The sequence below is a fragment of the Sorex fumeus genome, unplaced genomic scaffold (assembly GCF_029834395.1).
Source record: "Sorex fumeus unplaced genomic scaffold, SorFum_2.1 ptg000123l, whole genome shotgun sequence".
Lineage (NCBI taxonomy): Eukaryota > Metazoa > Chordata > Mammalia > Eulipotyphla > Soricidae > Sorex > Sorex fumeus.
The window spans coordinates 3,838,652-3,866,265 of record NW_026606180.1 but is presented as its reverse complement, the minus strand read 5'-3'; the positions used below and the strand labels follow the sequence as shown (position 1 = coordinate 3,866,265).

The 27,614-nt window shown below is 40.5% G+C and overlaps 1 protein-coding gene across 1 annotated transcript in view; it reads left to right on the top strand.

Annotated features, from left to right (window-relative positions):
• DNAH8 (dynein axonemal heavy chain 8) overlaps nt 1-27,614 on the top strand; it is a 438,788-nt gene that overhangs the window by 231,646 nt on the left and 179,528 nt on the right. The window contains 10 exon segments of the mRNA XM_056137311.1: nt 846-1,024; nt 3,823-4,010; nt 7,702-7,788; nt 7,871-7,978; nt 9,560-9,694; nt 11,540-11,701; nt 16,089-16,335; nt 16,464-16,705; nt 16,797-16,937; nt 21,957-22,194. Coding sequence (XP_055993286.1) covers nt 846-1,024; nt 3,823-4,010; nt 7,702-7,788; nt 7,871-7,978; nt 9,560-9,694; nt 11,540-11,701; nt 16,089-16,335; nt 16,464-16,705; nt 16,797-16,937; nt 21,957-22,194 — 1,727 coding nt within the window.

The window sequence follows — 27,614 nt, the reverse complement described above, 5'->3', positions numbered from 1 at the left end:
AATATGCCAAACACAGTAACAACAAGTCTCACGATGCAGATGTTACTGGGTCCGCTTAAGCAAATCGATGAATAACGGGAGGACCGTGACCGTGACTTCTATTTCTATTGGTAACAAGTCAGTTTCTGTTGCTCCCACTTTTGCTTCTCTGTGGTGGCATTTTATCTCAATGACCCCCAGCCTTTAATCAGACTGGGATCTTAGAGTGTTGACGCACATAAAACTGATTTGTCAGTACCGTCATAATATCAACACATGTAAAAGTTATCTGTCACAGTGAATTAACGCCACAAACTCTTATTTTCCCCCTCCTCCCACCTTCCAAGAGCCAGTTTTTCCCTAGTTATAGTAGAGGAAAAGCCTGAGGACTGAAGAATTTAAAAGTTTGTCCCCCAAAGTACTGCTTCTATTGAATATCAAGCACTCCAAATTTGTTTGGTTGCCTTCTTTTTCACGTGGGCTACTTAAAATAATCAATCCTGCTTTTTCAGCATGTCTGATTTGGGGTGGGGTAAACTCTAAATAATAGTGGTGAATCTTCTATTGAAACAATGAATCTAATCAAAGCAGATAGAGTGTTAACTAGAATTCATCTGCCTCACAGGGACTGGGAGGGGTGGGGGGTGGGGTTTTATTGGGGTTCTTCATGGTAAAAAATAAGTATTGGTAAAGGGAAATATATTTGATATTTACATGACTGAGACCTAAACCTGAAAGCTTTGTAACCTTTCCCACAGTGATTCAATAAAAAAAAATAAATAAATAATCAATTCTGTGCAACTGATACTGATATTGTCCGTGCCTTATCTTATAATCACAGTGCTTTATCCACCTAATGTTTGCAGATGCTATATCACTCTAGCACAGGCTTTGGGGATGAACATGGGAGGTGCTCCAGCAGGACCAGCTGGTACTGGTAAAACTGAAACCACAAAGGACATGGGAAGATGTCTGGGGAAATATGTGGTCGTGTTTAACTGCTCAGATCAAATGGATTTCAGAGGCCTAGGAAGGATTTTTAAAGGTAAGTGTCAAAGGATGCTAAATTGTTTGGTGAATTAATGTTTGCAATTAAATATTGCTTTTTAATGCTATTTTCTGACATAAATCTAAAGTGATATTATTCCATATAGACAAAATTATTGACAATATCAATATAAATAATATTTTTACTTTCCTCAGCCAAAAATAGCCAGACAGCATGATATGGAATATTGTTATTGGTAGTATATTCCAAGCATTGAATGTATAATAGATTAAGAAAGTGGAATACATTTATTTTGTCTGAAACAGTAGATCAAGATACTAATCAGAGGACACATGTGACTTGCCCTCCTGCATTAGATAATATTATAAAGCACTATAATAGGGCCAGAGTGATAGCATATCAGGTAGGGGGCAATTGCCTTGCATGCAACTGACCTGAATTTAATCTCTGGCACCCAACATGGTCACCCAAGCTCACCAGGAGTCATCCCTGAGCATAGAGCCAGTAGTAAGGACTGAGCTCTGCTGGGTGTGTCCAAACTTTATTGAATTGCCATGAGATAGTTACAAGCTTTCATGTTTGGGTTACAATCACACAATGATCAAACTTACCCATCCCTCCACCAGTGCACATTCCCCACCACCAATATCCAAAGTATATCCCCCCTCTCCCGCCTCCCTCTGCCTCCATGGCAGACATGATTCCTCATAATCTCCCTCTACTTTTGGGCATTATGGTTTGCAATGCAGATACTGAGAGGCTATATCATGTTTGGTCCATTTTCTACTTTCTGCACACATCTCCCATCCCGACCAATTCCTCCAGCCATCTTTTTCTTAGTGATCCCTTCTCTATTCCAGCTGCCTTCTCTCCTTTGCTCATGAGGCAGGCTTTCAGCTATGGAGCAATCTATCTGTCCCGTGTATCTACTATCCTTAGGTGTCAGTCTCATGTTATGTTGTTTTATACTCCATAAATGAGGAAGCACATACTCTTTAACTAGAACGTTTTATGTGAAAACATATTGCAAGAAGATAGGAATAAGACTGACACATTTATATAGCAAATTGTTAGGAAAAACCCAAACATTATTTGAGAGAATGCATTTTTAAACTGTTATATTTATGCAATGAAATAGTGTACAACATAGCATTTTAAATAGTGAATTCAGTCTACATTTAGAAGCATGAATAAATCTCAGGGAAATAAACACTGAGAATAATAACAAGCAGATAAATTTCGGGGGAATATGTTCAGTATTTTATAGATAGCTCACTAGATAGCTATAAATAGATACACATATATAAATTTTGAACAAGCAAAGTAATAGTGTTTGTGAGTTTATGCATAAAATCCATAGTTAGAAAGCTTGCATAGGAAAAACTGACATCAAATGTAGAGATGGCAGTTACGTCTAGAGAGAAAGTACCTATCCTTTCAGGCATACATGAGCTGGAACTGTAGTCCTGATTCCTTATTCTTAAGGATGAAAGATGAAGCATATTGTTAAGATTTGTTGGGTGTTTACAGGCACATTCATCATATTATTCTTTATAATTGCTTTTCTGAGAAACATTTTTGAGCCTTGAGAGTCCTTTTTCTAACCCAAGTTCAATAGTGAACTGCTCCTGGCTAAAGGCTCTAGAGTCAAGAGAAGGAGATTGGAGCACCAGAAAAACCCTAGGATGACAAAACCAGGGCTGAAGGCTTAAAAGAGAGAAAGAAGAGGCACTCTGCAGTCTGTTTCCTCTACACAAAAGCTATTCCACAACTCTGAAATGGGTGTTCTCACAAAGATCAACTCCAGATGGGCGCTTGTGCCCTAGAGGCAAGCCTCAGGCTTCGGCAGAGGGAAGCTCTTGCCCTAGCCTTGCCCCCAAAACGCAGAGGCTGGCTGGCATCCTGCAAGAGTGTAAATGTGCCTTTTCGATAAGGAAATATGCAGAAATCTCAAAGAACATCAATTTTTTTTCAACAAATCAGGGAAATAACCAAAAAATCAAAGAGAGAGAGAGAGAGGCCACTAAACTCATGAGATAGCAGAAAACTGAAAAATAAATCAGGCAAACAAAGAGAGAGACTCAAGAATTTATCACATAAAATCAAAACAAGCTGCTACGAAAAAAATAATTGGAAATTAGAAACATAAATTTAAAATAATCTTCTTGAGCTATCCAAAGGAATACATTGCAAAAATACAAAAAAGCTAGTTCTGATAGAAAAGCTCAAGGGGCATAAATTCCAACACTCATAAATACAAATTCCCAAGAGAAAAGGAAAAGAGAGAAGAGCATTTGGTACAGCTGAAGCAAATGTGGGTTTTTATCTGTAGAGATCAGACAGGAGCAACCTTCATGATATCCAGCCTTTCATTGTGCTGGGTTTGAAAGGAATAAATAAAAGTCCCTTTGGCTAGTCTTTGACTCATTCAGCATCTTGACATTTCTTTCTTAGAGCAACAAAAAAGGAACAGAGTGATCTGACCTAGAGAGGACATTCCTTATTTGTCAGTTTTCCAAACATTACGGCTGCTCCCATCATTCTCTAGGGAGGCAGCATTTCCAGACTGAACTGAATTTTATCATGCTTCAGTGTCCCTGGATAGGAGTACGTGCCTGGATTTTCCTGGTGGCCGTGTTCAGTTTTCATGGTTTTGGTGATTATATACAAATAATTAAACCTCTCTCTATCACTGGAATTAGATGTCTTTATAATGAGCCACTGGAATGAATGTCTTTTTTAAATCGTTTGGGGAAATATTCTGGGGAAATGATTGCTCTCAAGAAGGGGTGTGCTGAAGTGACACTTTTCAAATGAACTGTTTCTCCTACCAGGTCTTGCCCAGTCAGGTTCTTGGGGCTGTTTTGATGAATTTAACAGAATTGAATTGCCTGTATTATCAGTGGCAGCCCAGCAAATTTATATCGTTTTGACAGCAAGAAAAGAAAGGAAAAAGCAGTTCATTTTTTCTGATGGCGATTGTGTTGATTTAAATCCAGAATTTGGAATCTTCTTAACAATGGTAAGAAAGTAGGTCTTAAATACAATTTCACTGGTTAGTTATGGATTTAAACGGAAGGAAAATATTAGTGGGCAAATTACTGACTATCCAGAAGTAATTCGCTATTATTTTTAATGTAGTATTTTAAGTAGTAAAAGCAGTGATTTGCTATTGATAATAATAGTGCTTTTGTTTATTAAATATCTATGTACAAAGTGTTTTATGTATTATATCGTAACTGTAGTAATAATCCCACATCCCAAATCTTAGTGGCTTAAAACCACACACACAAAAAATATTTCTTCTTCATGCCACATGAACCTGTGGGCTATGGAATAAGGGAGTAAAGGGAAAAGCTGTTTTATACGATTTTACTCTGGTACTATATCAGTTATTGCTCCCTGCTGGTAGCAAAAGCAAAAGCAAGGAATCGTGGCTTGGCTCTTAAGAGTTTCTAATTCAGAACTGACACAGGTCAGTTAATTATTGGTAAAAGCAATGTACAGGGCTCCCCCTAACTTCAAGGGGCAGGGAAGCAGAGTTCTGTGCTGAATTTTGCAGGAAAGGCATTTTATAACTGAGGTTCCTCTGGCTGAAGGAGAGTTAAAAGCACAGTCAGCCAGAGAAAGATATTACTGTCAATCAACATGTTTTTCATGCTGGAGGCCCAGGTTAGAGTCCCTTGAGCCATGTGGTCTCTGGGCACCCACAGAGCTGCTCTGAGTTCCCCTGGATGTGGTTCTAAACTAAACAAAAACTAAAATGTACAAATAGATATGCTACAAGAGAGTTTAGACTTTGTTGTAAAGAATGGATCGAATCAATTCTCTTCCATTGTCATATTTCTTCCCACGTCATCATTTGCATATCATGTTGTAGGATTGACTCTCACTAGCTGCAAGGCAGTCTGGGGAATGAAACTTCTTTTAAAAATTTTTATTAGTGAAACACCATGATGTACAGTTGTAGACTTAAAAATTTTTGTGCTTGGGTTCCAATTATACAATGATCAAATACCTATCCCTCCACCAGTGCCCATTTTCCATCACCACATATCCCAGTATCCCTCCCACCCCCCATCCCCCCATCCTACCCTGCCTCTGTGGGGGGGCATTCCCTTTTGTTCTCTCTCTCCTTTTGGGTGTTGTGGTTTGCAAAAGAGGCATTGAGTGTTAATCATGTTTGGTCTATAGTCTACTTTCAGCATGCTTCTCCCATCCTGGGAGGATCCTCCCAACACCCTTTATTTGGTGCTCCCTTTTCTATCTGAGCTCCCTTTACTCCTAGCATGTGTGGCTGGCCTCCAAACCATGGAGCAAACCTCCTGGCACTAATCTCGGCCAACTTGGCTGTTAGTCTCCTATTTTATTACTTTATTTAAGCTTTGTGGCTATGTACCCAGTTTGCAACTGGTATTCTGTAACTAAGGAAGGGAAAAAGAAGTGTTAAGAGACAATAAGTAATTTCTTAGAATTTCTAGCCCCTTGTAAGTTATCTACCCAGAAATGTTTAGGAATTGAAGTTTTCTTAGTTTGCAAAAATAAATAATCCCTCCTTACCTTCCTTGCCTTTGAGCTCTAATGTCTCTTCTGATTCATTTCCTATCTCTACTGTTACTCATGGTACTTTGTCAAAGATCCCTATACTTTAATTTTAAGGAATGACTGCGTAAGGAAACAAAAATTACTGAAGTGCACCAGTCATTCGATATGCCAAAAACAGTAACAACAAGTCTCACAAAGGTGCCCGATGGAGCAAATCGATGAACAACTGGACGACAGTGCTACAGTGGGTGCCAGTCATTGGAGAATGCTAATTTTCTTCTTTAAAGTTCTTTTTCAACAACTGAACTTAGAAATGTGCCTGTCAAGAGAGGGATATGGGAGGGAACCTGGGAGCACTGGTGGAGGGAAGCTGACACGGGTGGAGGGATCAGTGCTGTAATATTATATGTCTAAAACTCAACTATGAGTAACTTTGTAAATTGCAGTGCTTTGATGAAAAAATAGGAATGATACTACCCCAAATAAATATATGTTTTTGATTTAAACACAGCAATTTACAAAGTTGTTTATAATACGGTTTCAGGCATTTGGTGTTCCGATATCAATCCCACCACCACTAGGACCTTCCCTCCACCAGTGTCCCCATTTTCCGACCCATGCTCCAAGAGTGACCTCTTAGCAGGCACAAACAAATTTACTCCATGTTGCTTGTTTACAACAAAATGACAGATGGAATTACCATCAAATAGATCAATAAAAGTCAATTTGTGATGATGTTGTATCTCACAAAGGTGTTGCTAAAGTCATTGTGTCAGGATTCACTGAACTGGTTGGTGCTGATTGCGCTTTCGGTGTCTCTGTTTTTCACTCATTGGTCTTTGTTGAGGTCCGACACGACTTTCCCATTAAATTTTCTGTGCTCCTACTGGGCTGTCATTTCTGGGAAATATTGAGGAGATAGAGATCAACTCTGGGCCTTGTGAAAGGCACGTGCTCCTGACCCCTGAGCCATGTCCCAAACCTGTTTCTTATCCCTCCCTCCCTCCCTTCATTCTTTCCTTCCTTCCCCAAAACACTGGTTTTTTTGGGCCACACGCAGTGATACTCAGGGATTACTCCTGGAGGGGCTTAAAGGACCATATGAGGTGCCAGGAGTCGAACCTGGGTCAGATGTGTGCAAGGCAAGAACCCTACCCACTGAACTATTTCTGTCTCCCTCCCCCGCAAAAAATCCCACCTTTATTTACTGCAATCTCCTCCTCACCTCATGCTCCCCAGGCAGTGTGAGGAAGATTGTAGTACAGAAAGCTATCTCTGATGTTTGCTGTCATTTCTCTCCCCTTAGCACAGTGGGTAGGGCGTTTGCCTTGTATGCAACCTGGAGTTCGATTCCTCCGCCTCTCTCAAGAGCCCGGCAAGCTACCGAGAATATCTCGCCTGGCAAAGCCTGGCAAGCTCCCTGTGACGTAGTTGATATGCCAAACACAGTAACAACAAGTCTCACAATGTTACTGGGCCTGCTCCAGCAAATTGGTGAACAACGGGAGGACAGTGACAGTGATAGTGACATATGTGGCCACGTGCTCCAGGGACTGTGGAGCTGGGTCCACGGGGTTGGATGTGGTGGCTGCTGGGCCTCTTTGGAGGGAGGGGAATCTGCCCACCCTCATTCCAAGAAGACTTCAGAGTTTTCATCCTGGGATCTATTTACATGAGACAACTTGGCAGCTTGGCGGTATATCACATGTTTTAGATTATGATTATCCCAGTATTTCTTTGATCTGATTTTCTTTCATTTTGTTTACCAAATAAAGACACTTTATCCTTGCTCCCAAAAAGTTGTATATGCACTTGAGTTTATTAGCATCACGAAACAGGAAACATATGTGATGTGTCCATTGATAAGTGTGGTCAAAGACTGGGGGGAGGAAAAAGATGGCTAGAAGGGCTAGAGCACATCTCTGCAGATGAAGCCTGAGATTTGCTTCTCCGTTCTGCATGCGATTTGTAGCACGCTGGGAGTGATACCCCTGCAAATAATAAATATCTTAACCCAATCCACAATTTTGAGGGAGGATAGCTGTTTAATCTATTGTTTTAACACCACTTTAGGTTATGAAGTAGTTGTTTGAACTAGGAATTTGAAACACATATTCAATGAATACAAAGCCTACCAAGAATTAAATATGAAATATTTTAACTTTTAGAACCCTGGATATGCAGGACGACAGGAACTACCAGAAAACTTAAAAATTCTGTTTAGAACTGTTGCAATGATGGTTCCTGACAGACAGGTATGTGCCAGAAAAACATATAATTGTGTTATTTATATGTCCATCACTAAAGTTATTAAAAAATCTCACTATTAATTTTCAGATCATTATGCGAGTTAAACTTGCAAGTTGTGGTTTTCTTGAAAATGTAATCTTGGCTCAAAAATTTTATGTTCTTTACAAGCTCTGTGAAGAACAACTTACTAAGCAGGTAAGTTGTCTATCTTATTTTATCCCTTCACTATAGAATTTGAGTTTTTTACTTCATAATTTTACCTTAATAAGTGTCAGTCAGTTTCAAAAGAACTTTACTGCTGGCTTAAAGGATGGAAACACATGCTTCACATGCAGGAGGCGTGGATTTGATCCTCAGCAACAGAGGGTACAGGGTCCCCTAAGCACTGCCCTAAGTGAGCCCTCTTTGCACCACCCACCACCCCTCCCCCCCAGTGGAGCAGGAGTAGTGGTGCTGGAAGAAGGAGAGAGGAGGGAGAGGGGGAGGACGGGAGGGGGAGGGGGGAGGGGGAAGAGGGGGAGGGGGAGGATTATTGACTCTTCTAAACTGCAACTTGACTAATTAAACTTGACCTATTTTAAAGATTCTTTTTTGTTTAAATTTTTTAAAATTACTTCACAGTGATATGCAGTTACAAAGTTGCTCGTGATTGAGTTTTAGTCTGCAATGTTCCAACACCTATACCTTCACCAGTGCACATTTTCCACCATAAGTGTCCTCAGTTTTCCTCCTGCCCACCTCCCTCACCCCACCCCTGAAGCCTGCCCCTGTGGCAGACACTTTTTTCTCTCTGTCTCCCTCGTTTACTTTTAGGCACTGTGGTTTGTGATGCTGTTACTAAAAGGGTATCATACTTATCACTTTACTTTCTTTCAGCACTCAGTCCTTGCCCAGTGATCATTTCCAACTACTGTTGCCCCTTCTCTGTCCTAACTGCAACTCCCCCTACCCTTGGTGGCAAGCTTCCTACCACCATGGACCGGTGATCCTGTTATGGGCAATAATTATGGAGAAGTATTTGGAAACAAATGTTCAGAGAGGTTCTGTGTAGTTTTTTCCCTGCTTCTTTCAATATTAACATATCATATCTCTAGTACAGTAATAAAACTAGAAAATTGATATTGGTGAAATCCACAGATTTATTAATATTTCATAAATTGCCTACACTCTTGTGTGTGTGTTTTGTGATCTTAGGCAATTAAGATGCATGTGTAGGTTTGTGGAGTTCCTCACTCAAGATACGAAACTGTTCTAGTTTCTTAAGTCTCCCTCATGATCCCAGAGAAGCAGAGCCCCCTACCCCCAGCCCATATACCCTTGGAGTCACTAACCTCTTTTCCAGTTCTATAATTTTATTTCAATGAATTTATATAAATGGAATCATAAAGTTGGCTATATGTTTCTAATTTGCCAGACTGTACCTATTATTAGACATACAGATTTAAAATATGAATGCATACTTACAACTTAATCTTTGTCATGCAGTGATCACTTTTGCACCAAAGGAGAGGTAGGAGAATTAAGCTAAAATTTTTCTCAGTTTAGGTATTTCCAATACCACACTATGAAATAACATGGTAAATTGTATCTTTAAAAACACAACCATTGTATACTTAAAATGTGTGCACATTACTGTAATAATTTTATATCCAAAGTTAAAAAGTCACCCTCTAGAAAGAAAATGACCTACTGTATATATCAGAATATTTTTATTATGTGTGTCTACATATAGAATTTTTCAATTAAATACATTTTTCTTTATTTTCATCATCTTAGGTTCATTATGATTTTGGGTTGAGAAATATTCTATCTGTATTGAGGACACTTGGAGCTCAGAAAAGAGCGAGACCTGAAGACAGTGAATTGAGCACTGTTATGAGAGGACTAAGAGATATGAACCTTTCTAAACTGGTATTTTTCTTCTTTAAATGCTCTTGTCTTCCAAGATTTGACCTTATTTCATCCTATTTAGTTGACAAAAGGGAGTTGACTCATTTTTATCTGTGGCCATGAATGATTTCAGAAATAATGGTTGTATCAGGCTACTGTTGTACTTTCTGAAGGTGACAAAACCTCCTGGCCTTGTGTGAACAGCATGGATGGGAAATGGATCTTTTTCTCAGTGTTTTCCATAAAATAAACTCCCTCAAAATTTCAGTCCAGGCATCATCCATGTTTTCATAATGTAACACAAATTCTAAGCATGAAAAACGGCATTCACAGGCAACTGCAGTAACTTTTATCTTTCTCCAGACATGTCCAGCTTATCTCAGCTGTCTCTCCCAGAGCATTACCCCCATCAATTTACCCAAAAATACACTTAATATTAACTATGGACGTGGTTACCACCAAGATGGTGAGTGGTGGCAACTCATACTTTTGAACTACTTGAGGATTCAAAGATTAAATGATTCCACTGTGTTCCATAAAACACATGTCAGTGACATGGGAAGACAAAGTTGAAAGAAAAGGTTCATAGGAAGCTCTCATTCTAGGTATAAAACCTAAAAACATCTTGTGTTGCATAAGCATTTCTTAGGCTATTGTCTTGAGTATCACAACAACTCTGTGTGACAAATGTGGATAATTGTACCGATTACCATCTTACATATGAGAGAATGAATTTGGAAAACTCGCCCACATCATATTTAGTGAGACGCTGAAAGAAACCTCCACAGGTTTAGGATGTCCAATTTACCGCTTGTGATCTAAGATACTTCACAGATACCATCAGATAATGCTATCATTGAAATTCTTTTTTAAAAGAATTCTACAAGACTCTAGGGGAGTCTTAGAGAAATCGCAAGTGATCATGAAGTTGATCATGAAGTAGTTTAAGAAAAGACCTAGATTACTCAAGCCCACTAATTATAAGAAAGGTAGTATGGATGAGACAGGCATGAAAATTATGGTAATTTCCTTATTTAAATATTGTCATAAGGTTGGAGCTGTAAATTGTGCATTTTCAAGTTGTACATATCTATCTATCTATAGATAGATATTATATATCTGGCAGAGGAACCCAGGTGTGCGGGACCCGGGGCTGAGCTCTCCAAGCCTGCTTGGATCGGGACTGGGCCTCCTCCACCCAGATCCCCCATCTTCCATAAGCTAGGAATTACACCAACTACCCCTGGTGCCATGTTATCCCATCAATGGCCAAGTCCCAGGGACTATAAAATCTAGCTCCCGGAAGTGTGCAGCTGCATTCGCAGCAGAGCGACCTCTTATTGTCTAGTTCTCACTCTTGGAGAACCCAACAGGCTACCAAGTGTATCCTGCCCTCACATCAGAGTCTGGCAAGCTCCCCGTGGCGTATTCGATATGCCAAAACCCAGTAACAATGATAGATCTCATTTCCCTGACCTTGAAGGAGCCTCCAATGTGGCACTTGCTAAAATCTCAGGGCTAGGACGAATGGAGACATTACTGGTGCCTGGCCTGCTCGAGGAAATCGATGAACAGGATGACAGTGATACAGTGATATCTGTGTGAGAAGCAGAACATTCATTTGATAGAGTAATAAGATCAAACCTTAGAGCAGTAAATTGTGGGAGATGTTGAATACAATCCTACTGTGGGTGTGGTTCTATAAATAATATGTATTTAGTAGTGGTAGCCAGGAGAGAGTTGTAGAATATATGTCTGGTTAACAGAGTAGTAAATAATTATCTGAGAATAAAGTGGTATGTGTCTCCTTGCTGGCTGATAAACATTTGTTGGCTGAACAAATACATGTATTCTGTGGCATCTTAGGTTGATGAAGATGAACCCCTTTTCCTCAGCTTAATCAATGACCTGTTTCCAGGATTACAACTAGACAGTAGCACTTACGCGGACTTGCAAGCTGCAGTAGAGAATCAGGTGCAGCAGGAAGGTTTGATAAACCACCCACCTTGGAATCTTAAGCTTGTGCAGGTAAACGAATATCAATCTATTATTGTTGCAACAATCAGTGTCTGTTGTCAAAGGTTCCATCCGAACAGAACTTGTGATTTAGTCTTGCTTGAGGTTAATAATTTAATTAAAACACTTAAGGGGATTGGGATTGTGTTGGTCCTAGAGGGGTGTTATGGATTGAGTTCACTGGAAATTTATAGAGATCACTCATCCCTGTTAGAAGCTTTGGTGGTAACCAGAGTTTCAAGAAAAATAAGGAGAAGATAGTACTAATTAAAATCCTGGGAAATGGAACAACCCAGCTTGCTGCTATATGCCAATATAGCAGCATTACCTACAGCTGGGTGCCTTTGGGGGCCATGAAATACAAGAAATAATATGGGAAAAAAATTTTCTTCCAGTAATGGTAACTTTACTTTTGTTTTTATTTTTATTTTATTTTTTTATTTTTAATAGTGAGACATCATGAGATATAGTTGCAGACTTACACATTTTTGTGCTTGGGTTTCAATTATACAATGATCAAATACCCATCCCTACACCAGTGCCCATCCTCCACCACCACGGGTCCCAGTATCCCTCCCACCCTCCCCCATCCCTCCCACCCCACCCTGCCTCTGTGGCAGGGCATTCCCTTTTGTTCTCTCTCTCTCTTATTGGGTGTTGTGGTATGCAAAAGAGGCAATGGGTGACAATCATGTTTGGTCTATACTCTACTTTCAGCATGCTTCTCCCATCCTGGGAGGATCCTCCCAACATCCTTTATTTGGTGCTCCCTTCTCTATCTGAGCTCCCTTTTCCCCTAGCATGTGTGGTTGGCCTCCAAGCCATGGAGTAAAATTCCTGGTACTAATCTCGGCCATTCTTGGGTGTTAGTCTCCTGTTTTGTTACTTTATGTTCCCCAGATGAATGCAATCTTTCTATGTCTATCCCTTTCTTTCTGAGTCATTTCGCTTAACATGATACTTTCCATGTAGTACCACTCGTATGTAAATTTTGTGATTTCGTCTTTTCTAACAGCTACATAGTACTCCATTGTGTAAATGTACCAAAGTTTCTTTCACCAGTCATCTGTTTTCGGGCACTCAGGTTTTTTCCAGTTTCTGCCTATTGTAAAGAGTGCTGCAATGAACAAACAAGTACAGATGTCACTTTGACTATACTTTTTTGCCTCTCTGGGATATATTCCCAGGAGTGCTATTGCTGGATCAAATGGGAGCTCAATTTCTAATTTTTTGAGAATCGTCCATACTGTTTTCCAAAAGGGCTGAACCAGTCGGCATTCCCACCAATAGTGAAGGAGTGGCCCTTTCTCGCCACATCCAGGCCAGCACCGGTTGCTTTTGTTCTTGTGGATATGGGCCAATCTCTGTGGTGTGAAATGATATCTCATTGTGGTTTTGATCTGCATCTCCCTGATGATTAATGATGTGGAGCATTTTCTCATGTGCCTTTTAGCCATTCGGATTTCTTCTTTGTAAAAGTTTCTATTCATTTCATCTCCCCATTTTTTGATGGGTTTGAATGTTTTCTTTTTGTGGAGTTCAACCAATACTTTGTATATCCTTGTTATTAACCCCTTATTGGATGTGTATTTGGCGAATATCCTTTCCCATTCTGTAGACTGTCTTTGTATTTTGGTCACTGTTTCTTTTGAAGCTTCTTAGTTTAAGATAGTCCCAGTTGTCTATCTCTGTTTTCACTTGCTTGGCCAGCAGTGTGACATCTTTGAAGATACCATTAGCTTCTATGTCATGGTGGGTTTTGCCAACTTTTTTCTCAATGTACCTTATGGATTCCAGTCTGATGTTGAGGTCTTTAATCCACTTTGATCTTACTTTTGTACATGGAGTTAGGCAGAGATTTGAGCCCACTTTTTTGCATGTAGCCGTCCAGTTTTGCCAGCACAATTTGTTAAAGAGGCTTTCCCTGCTCCACTTCACTTTTCTTGCCCCCTTATCGAAGATTAGATGCTCGTATGCTTGGGGGGAGATGTCAGTATATTCAACCCTGTTCCATTGGTCTACAGCTCTGCCTTTCTTCCAGTACCATGCTGTTTTACTTATTACTGCTTTGTAGTAGAGTTTGAAGTTAGGGAGGTTGATTCTTCCCATTTTCTTTTCCCCAAGAATTGCTTTAGCTATTCATGGGGGCTTATTGTTCCATATAAATGTCAGGAGTGTTTGCTCCATTTCTTTGAAGAATGTCATGGGTATCCTGATAGGGATCACGTTGAATTTATACAGTGCTTTGGGAAGTATTGCCATTTTGACAATGTTAATTCTCCCAATCCATGAACAGGGGATATTTTTCCATTTTCTCATATCCTCTTTTATTTCTTGAAGTAGAGTTTTGTAGTTTTCTTTGTACAGGTCCTTTACTTCCTTAGTTAAGGTGATTCCTAGGTACTTAATTTTCTGGGACACCATTGTAAACGGGATTGTTTTCTTCATGTGACTTTCTTCTCTTTCACTATTTGCATATAGGAAAACCATGGACTTTTGGGTATTGATTTTATAGCCTGCAACTTTGCTATACAAGTCTGTTGTTTCTAGAAGTTTCTTGGTAGAGGTTTTAGGGTTCTCTAAGTATAGTATCATATCATCTGCAAATAGTGAGAGCTTGATTTCTTCCTTTCCTACCTGGATGCTCCTAATATCTTTTTCTTGCATAATCACTATTGCAAGTACTTCCAGTACTATATTGAACAGCAGTGGAGAGAGTGGACATCCTTGTCTCGTCCCTGATCTTAGAGGGAAGGCTCTCAGTAACTTTACTTTTGAACAGAATATTGTGGTCAGTGGGCTGGAGCGATATAGCATAGCAGTAGGGCATTTGCCTTGCATGCAGCCAGCCAGTCAAGCCCGGTTTGATTCCTCTTTCCTTCTCAGAGAGCCCGGCAAGCTACCGAGAGTATCTCACCCTCACAGCAAAGCCTGGCAAGCTACCTGTGATGTATTCAATATGCCGAAGACAATAACAACAAGTCTCACGATGGAGACATTACGGGCCTGCTCGAGCAAATCGATGAAAAAACAGGAGGACCGTGACCGTGATTGTGGTCAGTTCCTCTGACTTCTAAATGATCGGTTCCAGTATTAATACACTTACATCTAAAAATCTTAGGAGAATAACTCCGTTTTTAGCTCTGAACATCTATAAGGCCTTTGACTTCTTACTTTTATTAATAAACTATATATAGACAGGATGTTGGAACAGACACCCTGGAATCTCTTCACTGTTTCTACATGACCAGAACTGACTTCTAGTGCTCCTGCTCCTATTGGCCACAGCCAGCACTGCTCTCCCAGGGAGCACTGGGCTCTTTGTTGGCAGAGGAGATACATGTTGCAGTTTACTTCCTGAGCTCTCTTAGTTGTAACTGTGGGCAGTGGAGCAGGAAATATAAGATCCTCCGTTTTTGGGTGGAAGGAACACTGCTGTTAAGCTCCGTGAGAGTCCCTGCAGGACAGGGACTCATTTTGCCTTCCGCAGATTTGTTATCAATCACGTTTTTCTTGACTTTCCCTGTCCCTGTCACACACACACACGACTCCCTTATCAGTTATTTGGCACACTCCCTGCATTATAAAGTCACTGCATAGAAATTCTCATTCCAAACCGTATTGAACGGGGAGCTTGCAGTATTCAACAGGGATTTTCCTTGGATGGTGTGTGTTGCCGCTTTCTACCACCAGGGGCTGCTATAGTCCCATTTGATGCATCAGCGGGGACAATGCCTCATCTTGCATCAGCAACCCACGGTGCGCAGGCTAGTTAGTACTTTACAGAGCAAAATCCAGAGTTTGAGACGAATTATTTCCAAACTTTAATTTGGGTTCTGCGTTGTCATTATTGTCATTACTTTATCACTTATACAATTTTATTATGTGGTGCTAATCTGCTATTCCCATTTAGTAAGATTTTTTTTTCAATATCCCCTTTTTCTCCTCTTTATTTTAGATAAAGGATTAGGTTTTTTATGTTTTTTTTTTGCTTTTTGGGTCACACCTGGTGCACAGGGGTTACTCCTGGCTCTGCACTCAAGAGTTACTCCTGGCGGTGCTCAGGGGACCATAAGGGATGCTGAGAATCGAACCCGGGTAGGCCGCGTGCAAGGCAAATGCCCTACCTGCTGTGCTATCTCTCCAGCCCCAAGAATTAGTTACTTTAATGAACAATTTACTGAGAGTTTTTAAGTTTCGGGGTGGAGGTAAAGCCCTAAGGGCTGCAGTGCATTTATGACATCATCACGGCCCTGGGTTCATTCGACTGGCTCACAGGAGTGTTGGGAAGACTTTAAAAGAAAGTTTTAGAGTTTCACCCACATGAAGCGTCAGTGAATGTCAGAATCGTGTTGCCATTTCAGTTTGTTCAGGAAACACTTGATGTTTCATTGTGTAGTTATACGAGACCTCACTGGTGCGTCATGGCTTGATGACACTTGGGCCCAGCGGCTCTGGGAAGACAACAGTCATCACAGTACTGATGAAGGCACTGACAGAATGTGGGAGGCCTCATCGAGAAATGCGGATGAACCCCAAAGCCATCACGGCGCCGCAGATGTTTGGACGACTGGACACTGCCACCAACGACTGGACAGACGGGATTTTCTCTACCCTGTGGAGAAAAACATTAAAAACTAAAAAAGGTATGGAGCACTGTCCTTGGTACCCTGCTTCTTCCCCTACCAGTTTATGAATAACTAGATAATATGCTTAACTTCCCACTTTAAGTTTTTCAGGTGGAGAGTGATGTGTTTCTGTTAATCCCTTGCAGGTGAAAACGTCTTCCTCATTTTAGATGGCCCCGTCGATGCCATTTGGATTGAAAATTTAAACTCTGTCTTGGATGACAATAAAACTCTTACGCTAGCTAACGGAGATCGGATCCCCATGGCCCCGACTTGCAAGCTTTTGTTCGAAGTGCACAACATAGAGAACGCTTCTCCTGCCACTGTTTCCCGGATGGGCATGGTCTACATCAGTAGCTCTGCCCTTAGCTGGAGACCCATAATGCAGGTGGGAAGGGGGAAGAGGGCAGAAGCTTGTTCTGGAGCTCGCCTGTATCACCTTCTCACCGAGGTTTTTTCTTTTCCCTTTTTTTCTGCAGGCATGGCTGAAGAAGCGTACTGCACAGGAAGCTACTGTCTTCCAAAGTCTATATGATAGTATATTTGATGATGCCTATACATACATGAAACTAAACCTTAATCCAAAAATGCAACTCTTAGAATGCAACTATATTATGCAGGTAAGTTTGTTTCCATATGTATGCTACTTATACTTCTAAGCTTTTTTTTCACTTACTTGAAGTTAAGAGGCATCTGAAAGACAAAACCCATACAGTCCATTGAAATCTTTTTTTTCTTACATTTCCACTTTTAAAGTTTTATCAGACTCAATAAATATACAAAAAAAATTCAGTTAATATCACCAGGTCAAAAATGACATTACAGAATAAAGGCCCTCCCGTTGATCGTCGATTTGCTCGAGCAGGCCCAGTAACGTCTCCATTGGAGACTTTGTTGTTACTGTGTCTGGCATATCGAATACTCTCGGTAGCTTGCCGGGCTCTCCGAGAGGGCAGAGGAATCGAACTCGGGTCAGGCTCTCCGAGAGGGGCGGAGGAATCGAACTCGGGTCGGCCATGTTGGCCGCTTGTAAGGCGAACGCCCTACCCGCTGTGCTATCGCTCCAGCCCTATTAAAAACTAGTCACAGTGAAAATATGCATATAGGTAGCTAATAGAGAAAAAAACCCTCATGTTATTTGTAAATGTTTGTAATTTCATAATGGAAACTAAACCAAAAAAATCATGAGTGAGAAGCCATTCCCCAAATTTAACAACTCCCTTCCCCAGCGGCAGCAGCTGTGGATGCTGTAGCAGCAGCAAGGCAGACCCAGGGTGACCGTTCCCAGGAGACAAACTACCTGACAGGATTCAAACTCTAGGAACTTTGCTAATGCCCCACCCACACATTAGAAAGGCAAAGGCTATTGCTTCCCCAGCAGGCAACTTCCAGGAGTTGCCAGCTATACTCCCCCTGTATAGCTCTTAAGATCCATTTCCAAAGAGCCTCCACATAGTTATAAAGGAATACCGAAAAGGAAGGAAATGTCCTAGAAGGGGAACGAAGAGATCACCACCCCCAGACTGCCACGGGCCCTGTGGAAAGACAGCCCAGAACCCCCACGAGAAGGGGAGGGAGAGAAGGAGCCCTGAAACTCAGCAGGGAGTACCTACATACAAAATCTCTCTGATAAAGAATTCAGAGACGAAATGGTGAGGATGTTCAGTGAGCTCAAAGAAACTGTGAAATGGACATCCAATAAAATTCAGGAAGATACGAGATCAACAGTGAAACAGACAGCCAATAAAATGCAGGAGGAAATGAGAGCAGAAATAAGAAAACTACAAACAGAAGTGTCATTAATACCAAAAGTTAGTAGATGAAATGAAAAACTCAGTGTGAGCCCTTGAGAGTAGAATGACAACAGCTGAAGACAGAATCCATGAGCCTGGAAATGAGCTGCAGAAAACCAAAATTAAACACCTATCTATGTACTTCGAACTACCCATGGTTTCTAATGAGACAAATTTGTTTCTTCTTGTTATTATTTTTTTCTTATCCAAATCTCTTTTTTCAATAATAGGAATAGCAAAAAAGCAGGTCGTATAGAGCTGTGCTGATGGGAATTATAAAAAAGATCTTATAGAAAATTCAAGATTTTTAAAAGTTTTTATCAAAATGATGCTGTATATTTAGAATTTTCCACCTTGTTAGATGATATATCCAACAATTTCTTTAGTTATAGTTAAATTAAAACTTCTTTAACAAAAAGATTCTAGATTGGACACTTCGGATGGTACTTGGTAGACTAACTTTAACAAACTGTGTTGTAATTTGAGAGTACTGTACACAGCAGGTAACTTGAGTCAAGGAGTCCTCATATAATTAAGCATGTGGTTTCAAGAACCAAATGTTCTATTTACTTTTGCTTTTGTTTGTTTATTTGGGCATACCATGATGTGCTCAGGGCATATTCCTGCTTCTGTGCTCAGGGATCACTCCTGGTGGATTCAGGGGACTACTTGAAGTTCTGGGGATCAAACTCAGGTCAGTCCATTGCAAGACAAGAATGGTAACCACTATATCATCGCCTAGGGCCCCGGGCTAAGTTTTTGGTTTGGGGGCCACACTCTGCTGTGCAGATTACATCTGGCTCTGCCCTCAGGGACCACTCCTGGCTACATGCAAGGCAAGCACCTTACCCCTATGCTATCTCTCTGCCCTTTTAAAATCATAAAAAGATTTTTTCCCAATTCTTTTATTTAGATATTTAAAGATTATCGTTACTTTCTATTACCTTGGACACTTTTTATTTTTTATTTTCATAAAGTTGTTCACAATAATTGAATACATTCAATATTTCAACACCAATCCCACCACCTTTACACCTTTACACCACCATTATTCCGAAGTTTCCCACCACCACTCAAGCCTGCCCCATAGGCAACATAATTTTTTTTGTTTTTTCTTTTATTGCTTGTTATGCATAGTATAAGATGTCTGTAAGGGTCTATCTCACAGTGATTCAACAAAAAGAAAAAAAATAATATGTGATACCACGTGGCCGCAAAAGTGGCTGTGTGCTCCTGGGATTCTAAAAATGAAAATAATTGGGGTCCGGAGCCATCCCTGCAGCGAGCTGCTCAGTTCCAAGATTCCCTCGTGAGTCTCTGGATCATGGCCATTCATGTCTAAGAAGTTTTTTTAATAGAAATATTTTTATGATGTTGCTGTGAAGGATGAGAAGTTTGATCCCAGTGAAGTAGCTATTACTGCACTTTCAGGGGGATGTGGTGAGGAGAGGATTGATCTTTTCCACTGTCAAGCTTCGTAGCCTCCCCAGAATGGTTCCAAATTGCAAGTAGGCAAAATAAAGAAACAAAATCTCAGAAGAGTATGAAAAGGAGTTTGTGGCAGTTAGGAAAACTTGAGTGACAGTTCCCTTTTATCATTCATCAGATAGGGGAGTTTTCTGAATAGCTTTTAGTGTTTTCCTGCCACCTCTACTTTTAGGTTGTTCTTGTATTTCCTTAATCTTTGGGAGAGAAAATAACTGTAATAACCATATGTTTTAAGGACTCTCCTGATTTTAGTCTCTAGGTGATCTCTCATTATCCACTCAATTCTTTCAATGCAAGGGAATCAGTTGATAAAGCCAGGTAGTTAGGAAATAGTACTGAAGACACAAAGCAATGAATTACTTAGCAATTGCTTTAAAATGCCTAACATAAGTGAAAATCTTATCTTGAGATAATTTTGTTTTGAAATATTGAGCATGTCTCACTGTAGTTAGCCTTACCAGAAATATCTAAAGGCTCCAATCAAACATTTCTGTCTCCTGTTGGGGGTGAGGCAGCGGAGGGTACAGGGAAACACACTTTCTTAAAGGGCCAGATAGTAAATATTTCCAACTTTACACTTCCTGTCTTGCCTCTGCTTTTGTACTGGAAGGACAACAGAAGACACACAATTTGTGCGTAAATAAGTAAAACTTTAATTGTCAAAGGTGATGGTCTCTAAGGCCATCGTTGGCTGAGTTCCACATGTATCTAAAAAGAAATACATTTTTGAAAAATTGAATCACTGTGACATAGACCATCACAAAGCTATTCATGGTTCGGTTTCAGTTATACAGTGTTCCAATAACACCTATCCCTCCACCAATGTACATTTTCCACTACCAATGTCCCCTGTTTCCCCTTCCTCCCCCCACTGCCTGCTTCTATGGCAGGGAACTTTCTTCTCTCTCTCTCTCTCTTTCTCTCTCTCTCGCTCTCTCTCTCTCCTTTTATGCATTATGGCTTGCAATACAGGTATGAGAGGTCATAGTGTTTGGTCAGGGCGTTCAGTAATTTTATTGGAAGGTATAGCTGAAGCAGCTTTTTTTTTAAAACTGGGTGGTGTAGATGTGACTGCTGGGACTTCCAGAAGTACAGGGAGGTGGTGGGAGGTAGCCCATCCCAATCCTGAGAAAACCTGGAGATATCAGTCCCCAAATCTCCAAACCCAAATATCTCAATGATGTCCATTTGGAGACAATGGAGTCTGGCCGGGGACGTGGCGTGGAAGCAAGTGGCTGCCGGGGCTGTTTGGGCGGGCATTGACTAATCCCCCTGCCCCTCCACCGTGTACCCCAGTCTGTTCAGCCATGAGCAGGTCCGATATTAGCTGTGGCTTTTGATCTCTTTAGAGAATTATTTATGGGTCTCTGAAGCAGAACTAATAAATGAGCTTGTCTAGTTGAGCCTGCAGTGGTATATGGGCATGGCTCCCATATACCTAATTTTTGATGGTTTAATTTCTAGGGAAACTTGGTCCTGAGCTGTTGGACTCTGAGCCAGCAGTGTTTTATGGGCGTGGCTCCCATGTACCTAATCTTTGGTCGTTTAATTTCTAAGGAAACTTGGTCTTGAGTTGTTGGATTCTGGCTAGAGGCACAGGGATGATTTGACGGTATCAGGAAGTTTGAAAGCATCATCACGCTGCTGATGCACTCACCCTGTGGGTACCGATTCATCTGGTGGCAGGGCTGAACCCACTGGGCCCCAGTGGTGATGGCAGAAGTGGTCCCAGCAGGGACCAGGACCGTGGCCAGGGCTATTACCATTTGTGGCTTGGCCACTCTGGTCAGGCTGCAGCCACCAGTCTAGCAAAGCCCAACCAGGGGCATCCCCCCACCCCCTGCCATTCTGGGTCTCCAGACAGTTGCTCCCCGGAGCACAATATGCTTCAGGTGGCACGGGCTGGTTGAGGGAAGAAATAGTGATGGGCCAACCCACTGCAAATCACTGGGGCCCTACTCACACAGAAGTTCATGACCCCATCGACTCTTCAGAGCACTGAGAGCTGCTGTCCCTCTGCCAGTCTTGCACTTGCCTCTGTGCTACTGCCATCTTGACCGTAACTGTAACAATTAGGAGTAGCTAAACTCTAACGCCAAAAATTATCTTAGCAAACATCTAGTTAACGTATCTTTCTTTTTCAGATTAGGACTGAACTGGGATGTTAGAAATGACCCTTACAGTTCCCCCATTTTTGTCTAATCTGCCAAACAGGTGGCTCTAGTGCCTATGACTACACAATGGCTCAGAAACTGTCTGCCGATAAATGTGTTTTCTTTTCTCTTTTCCGCTGCCTTTGAAATTTCTTATAACATTTGTAAATGTTAAAAATTACTCTGTTGTCTTTAAATATTTCAGTCTCTCAACCTTCTAGAAGGTTTAATTCCCTCCAAAGAAGAAGGAGGTGTTTCCTGTGTTGAACATCTTCATAAATTATTTATGTTTGGCCTGATGTGGAGTTTGGGGGCACTTCTGGAACTGGAAAGCAGAGCCAAGCTTGAAGTCTTTCTTCGAGGTCATCCTAGCAAGTTGGACTTACCAGAAATACACAAAGACTCTAATGAAACCATGTATGAGTTTTTTGTCACTGATTATGGTAAGCATAAGTGAGTTATACCTTAAATGAAAATTTTTATTGGAAAATATAATCTTATGAACTATGGGTAATATTAAACCAATTATTATTAATATAATTTTTGACATATATATTGTGAAGAACCTATTGGGAAATGATAGAAATTGACATGTTGGTTGTGCCAGGGACCTTGAAAGACTTTATTTCTCCTCTTAGAATGGTCCATATAAAGTGAAACCTGACATTAAAGGGTTAGCATTACCTCTGCACTGTAATTTCTTACACATGAAGAAAAGCAGTAGAAATGAAAAGATCATTTTTGATACAAAAAAAAAAGAATCATAGTAATGGACTTAACAAATCAGTTGCACAACTGTTGCAATGGTAAGTAGAGAGTAAAAAATAAGTAGAGAGAAAAAAGCAAGAATAAGTAAAAAAAGCAAGAATAAAAAAATAAGTAGAGAAAAAAAAACAAGAATATTGAGTTCCATCTACACTTAGCAGAGTTGACAAAGCCTCAGCCCATAAGCTCAACCCTCCCAATGCCCAATGTGACAGGGCACACCTTACTTCTCCTGAAAATAAATGTCTATATGCTTAGTGCCTTGGTGTAGAATTTAATTATCAGAGAAGAAAACATATTTCCTTACTCTGTACTGATCTCTGATTCTTTCTAAAGATGCAGAACATCAAAGGTAGGTTTTGTTTAAATGCATAAATAAAAAAATAATAACACAGCAAGAGTAACATTTGAAATCAAGAAAGCAGAAAGGTAAGTAGTAATTTATTTAACATACTGGGCAAAGGTAAGTACTAAATTGACAGTAGGAAGTAATGTATCAGGAATGTCAAAGGGCTTCATAAATTTTAAATGGAGGAAAGGTGTAGATAAAAGTCAAGGACAGCTTGTAGTCTGTTTATGAAATTGGCCTCCAGGTCCACTTTCCAAAACTATGCCATTAGACGCCCACACCACAGTAGAGGAATACTGAGAATTGTTTGGAGGGTGTAAAACACAAGGTGACCTAGACTTGGTACATTTGTAGGTAGGACAAGCATATGAAAAATGGGAATTAAGTGAAATCTTGGGTTTTTGAAGTCTTTCTGAAGAGACTGAAGCAAATGGATTTTTCAGTTGGCCTTCTTTAACCAGAGTTTGTTCTACAGCTTGCAATTAAAGTTTTGGATGATAAAAATAAGCTCAAAACAAAAATTAACTAAGACATATTTAAAGCCAGATAGGAATTCTCTTAGAATACAGTCAACCAAACTATGGTTCTTAGCAAAGATCAATAAAATTGATAACACTTTTATATTAGTAGCAATAAAATTGATAGTAAAAGAGGAGACTCACATTTCCACTGCCAGAATGAGAAAGTGACCATTACTACAGAGCTTACAAACATTTGAAAAACAAGTGAGGGCCTGGACAGATATTAGAGGTTAAGGCACTTGCCTTGCATGCAGCTGACCTGATTCAGTCCCCAGCACTGCATATGGTCCCCTGAGCATCACCAAGAGTGATCCCTGAGCACAGAGTCTGGAGTAAGCCCTGAGCACCTCCAGATATGGTTCCTAAACAAGAAACACATGTATGTTCAAAAGAAGTTAATTACCAGAAACATCTGTATAAAAGTACATCATTTAACAACACAGATGGCAGTGTATAGACAAAAACTGCCAAATCCCTTCAAGATGAAATAAATATTTTCACTATCTCCACATCTGCTAAGGATATTAAATTTATAACTAAAACTTTCCAACGAAGAAAATTCCTGATCCAGATGACTTTCCTATGAATTTTGCCAAACACCTGAGGAAGAAGTAATATATAACTCTAGATAAACAAACACCTGAGGAAGAAGTAATATATAACTCTAGATAAACTCTTAAAAGATAACTAAAATATATAAACAGTACTTCCTAATGCATTTGTAAAGGACAGCTTTAAAACTGGGGAAAGTGGGACATCAAAGTCACCAATAAAAAGAAAAGCAACTTAACAGCAGAAAATAATTTTAAATCTAAAGAGAGAAAGAATATAACAAATTAAGCTTATTTTTTAAGCTTAATTATACAGGGCTGGAGCGATAGACCAGTGGGTAGGGCCTTTACCTTGCACGCAGCCAATCTGGCAGATCCGGGTTCAATTGCTCCACCCCCATTAGAGACCCTGGCAAGCTACTGAGAGTATCTTGCCCACATGGCAAAGCCTGGCAAGCTACCCATTATGTATTCTATATACCAAACACAGTAACAATAAGTCTCACAATGGAGACGTTACTGGGCCCGCTCGAGCTAATTGATGAACAATGGGAGGACAGTGCAGTGCAATATTATACATATACATATATATATATACATATATATATATATGCCTGTCTGTCTATCTGGTTTTGGACTTTGGTATTTCATGCTCCTTTCACTTTCACCATGGTCCTGTACACAAACACACACACACACACACACACACACACACACACACACACACCCACACTGAGTGAGTAATATTTTATCAAAGTTTGGTACTGGCCAATTATGTCTGATTTATTTGGAACACTCATTTGTTTTCTTTTGAGGCTCACCAGTAGTGCTCAGGCATCACTCAATAGGCCAAACACAGTAACAACAAGTCTCTCAACGGAGATGTTACTGGGCCTGCTCGAGCAACTCGATGAACAACGGGAGGACAGTGCTACAGTGCTACAGATCTGCTCATTAATCTGATTAATATACAAAATGTGTGGGTATGGTACTGCCAGCAGGTCAATTTGTACCTGTGAGGCGAGTGCATCGGTAGCCTGATGGCACCATCAGGCTTTCAGATACCCCAAAATTGCTGCTGTGCCTTTGGTCAGACCCCAAAACCTTGGGGCAGTTTACCAAGAAAGTAAACGGCCAAAAGTTAGGTATGTGGGAGACACACCCACAAACCACCTCCGGCTCAGCTATATAATTGGAGGCATGGCCACTCTGGTTTCTGATCGTACTGCTTAATGGCCATGATCCCAGAAACTCAGAAACGAATCTCGGAACCCAAAGGTTTTGGCAGAAATGCATCCTGTTCCTGCAGTAGGTTACTGGGGCTGGGCCACTCCAGGTGGGAATAGGTTCCGTGCCTTGGCTTGTTTCCCGTGGCGGTCCGGTGACCGCCATCCTCCAGAAGCCACTGGACAGTCAGGTTTGGGCCTGCAGTGACAAGACACGTGTTGCCCTCACCAGATTGGGGTGGAACCAGCCCTTTCCTCCCCATCCCAGTGAGACCCTGAGTCACCGCCTACAAACGGCCTCTCTGGCTCCTGATCAAGCCAATTAACGGCCATGAACCCAGAGACTCAGAAACAAATCTCAAAACCCAGTGGCTTTTTGCAGAAATGCATCTGGATCACATACAAGGTGGCCACCACCTCAGAGCTTCTTGGAAAGCCAGGTATGAGCCGGCAGTGACGGGGCAACTGCAGTCTCATGGGAAGGGGGGCGGTACTGCTCGTCCTTCATTCCCTACCAAGGCCACGATTTACCCCCGATGAGTGGCTCTCTGGTACAGCCATGGCTCCAGAAGCAAAAGTACTTACTCCAGATCCCGGCAGCTTGCGGCAGAAAAGTGAATGGACCGTGCGTTAAACTACGGCACCACGCCTCCCCAGGAGGGAAAGGGTGTTGCTCCCTTCCGGATCCCCCCCACCCAGGAGCAAGGTGGCCACCGCCTCAGAGCTTATTGGAAAGCCAGGTATGAGCTGGCGTTGACGGGGCAACTGCAGTCTCATGGGAAGGGGGGGCGATATCAGCTCGTCCTTCACACCCTACCAAGGTCATGAGTTGCCCCCCACAAGCCGCTCTCCGGCACAACCATAACACCAGGCACACAGAAACCAATTTCATAATTATCTGGCTCTTTGCAGAAATCCAAAATCATTATATGATTCTCATAGCCAGCTATAGAAAACACAGTATTTCATAATGCCTTTTCAGCAACTCTGATTGTTGGGGGCGGGGAATTCTAAACAATAATGGAATTCTAAACAATATAACTTTTGTCGAAATACTGAACGTAATCAATGTAGAGAAGAGTTAAGTGGAAATCATCTGCCTCACAGGAATTGGGAGGGGTGAGAGGGGGGTATATTGGAGTTCTTGGTGGTGAAAAATGAGTACTGGTGAAGGGAGAGGTGTTTGATCATTGTGTGACCGAGACTTAAACCTGAAAGCTTAGTAACTTTTCCCACAGTGATTCAATAAATAAACATAAGAAGAAAAATAATAAATAAATAAAATTATGCAAAAAGTAAGATGGAGTTCATGCCCAATTCAATCAGCTAATCAGTGGCTGAATAAATAGCAGTACTCCTACATAAAATATATATATATATATATATATATATAAAATGTATAAAGGCGCAGCTGAATATCAAAAAAACTGATGAAGTCATGACAGATCTGAATAAACATTTTCTTAAAAAAGATATAAAACGATTTCAAGATCACTAATCTTGACGGAAATATTAATACAAATAAAAATGAGATACCACCTCCACCTACTAAATGATATCATAAAAGGACAAGAAATAAAGTGTTTCAAAGGATGAATAGAGTCCTCTTCAACAGTTGGCGAGTATGTCAATTGGTTCAGTCACTATGGAAAACAGTACATAGGTGCCTGGAAAAGTTAAAAATAGAATTACAATATGATTTGGCACTTTTTCTTCTAGGTACATATTTGAAGCAAGTGAAAGCATTAATTTAAAAAGATTTATGTACATCTGTATTTCTTGCAGCAATGTTTACAAATAGCCAGAGAACAATAGCAGTTCTCACTGATGAAGAAATGGATTTAAAATAATTATTTATAGATTTTGAAACCCCTCGTATATAAACTATATTGACATTCGTATATGTACATATATAATATACAGTGAGACAAATGCTTATAGGATATAATTTGTATGGGAATTCTAAAAACAATTAAACTAGTCATAGATGCAGAAAACAGACTGGACAGGGGCAGAAAAATATTCAAAACTTTCATTTCCTGAAATTCCAGTTATAAAATAAATACATTGTGGGGTCATGTAAGGTGAGTATAGTTAATAATACTTTTGTTTTGTATTTGGTTGCTGCTGATAAGGTAGATCTTGAAAATTTTCTCATCATAATAAAATATATTTTGTAACTATGGTCACAGTTGTAATGATTTGTTGTAGTGATCATGTTGTAATATATAATTATGTTACAATATAAACAATACAGTCATAATTTTTCCATCAAAAAATCACACTTTATCCTCAAGAGATAGAGAAAGATATTAAAAGGACCATTGACCAATATTCCCAGGAGGATTCTTGTAAACTTCTTAATAATTTTTTGACAAATTAAATCTAATTAAATCTATCACTGTCATGCCATTGATCATCTCCTTCCACCATGGTCCTGTACACAAACAC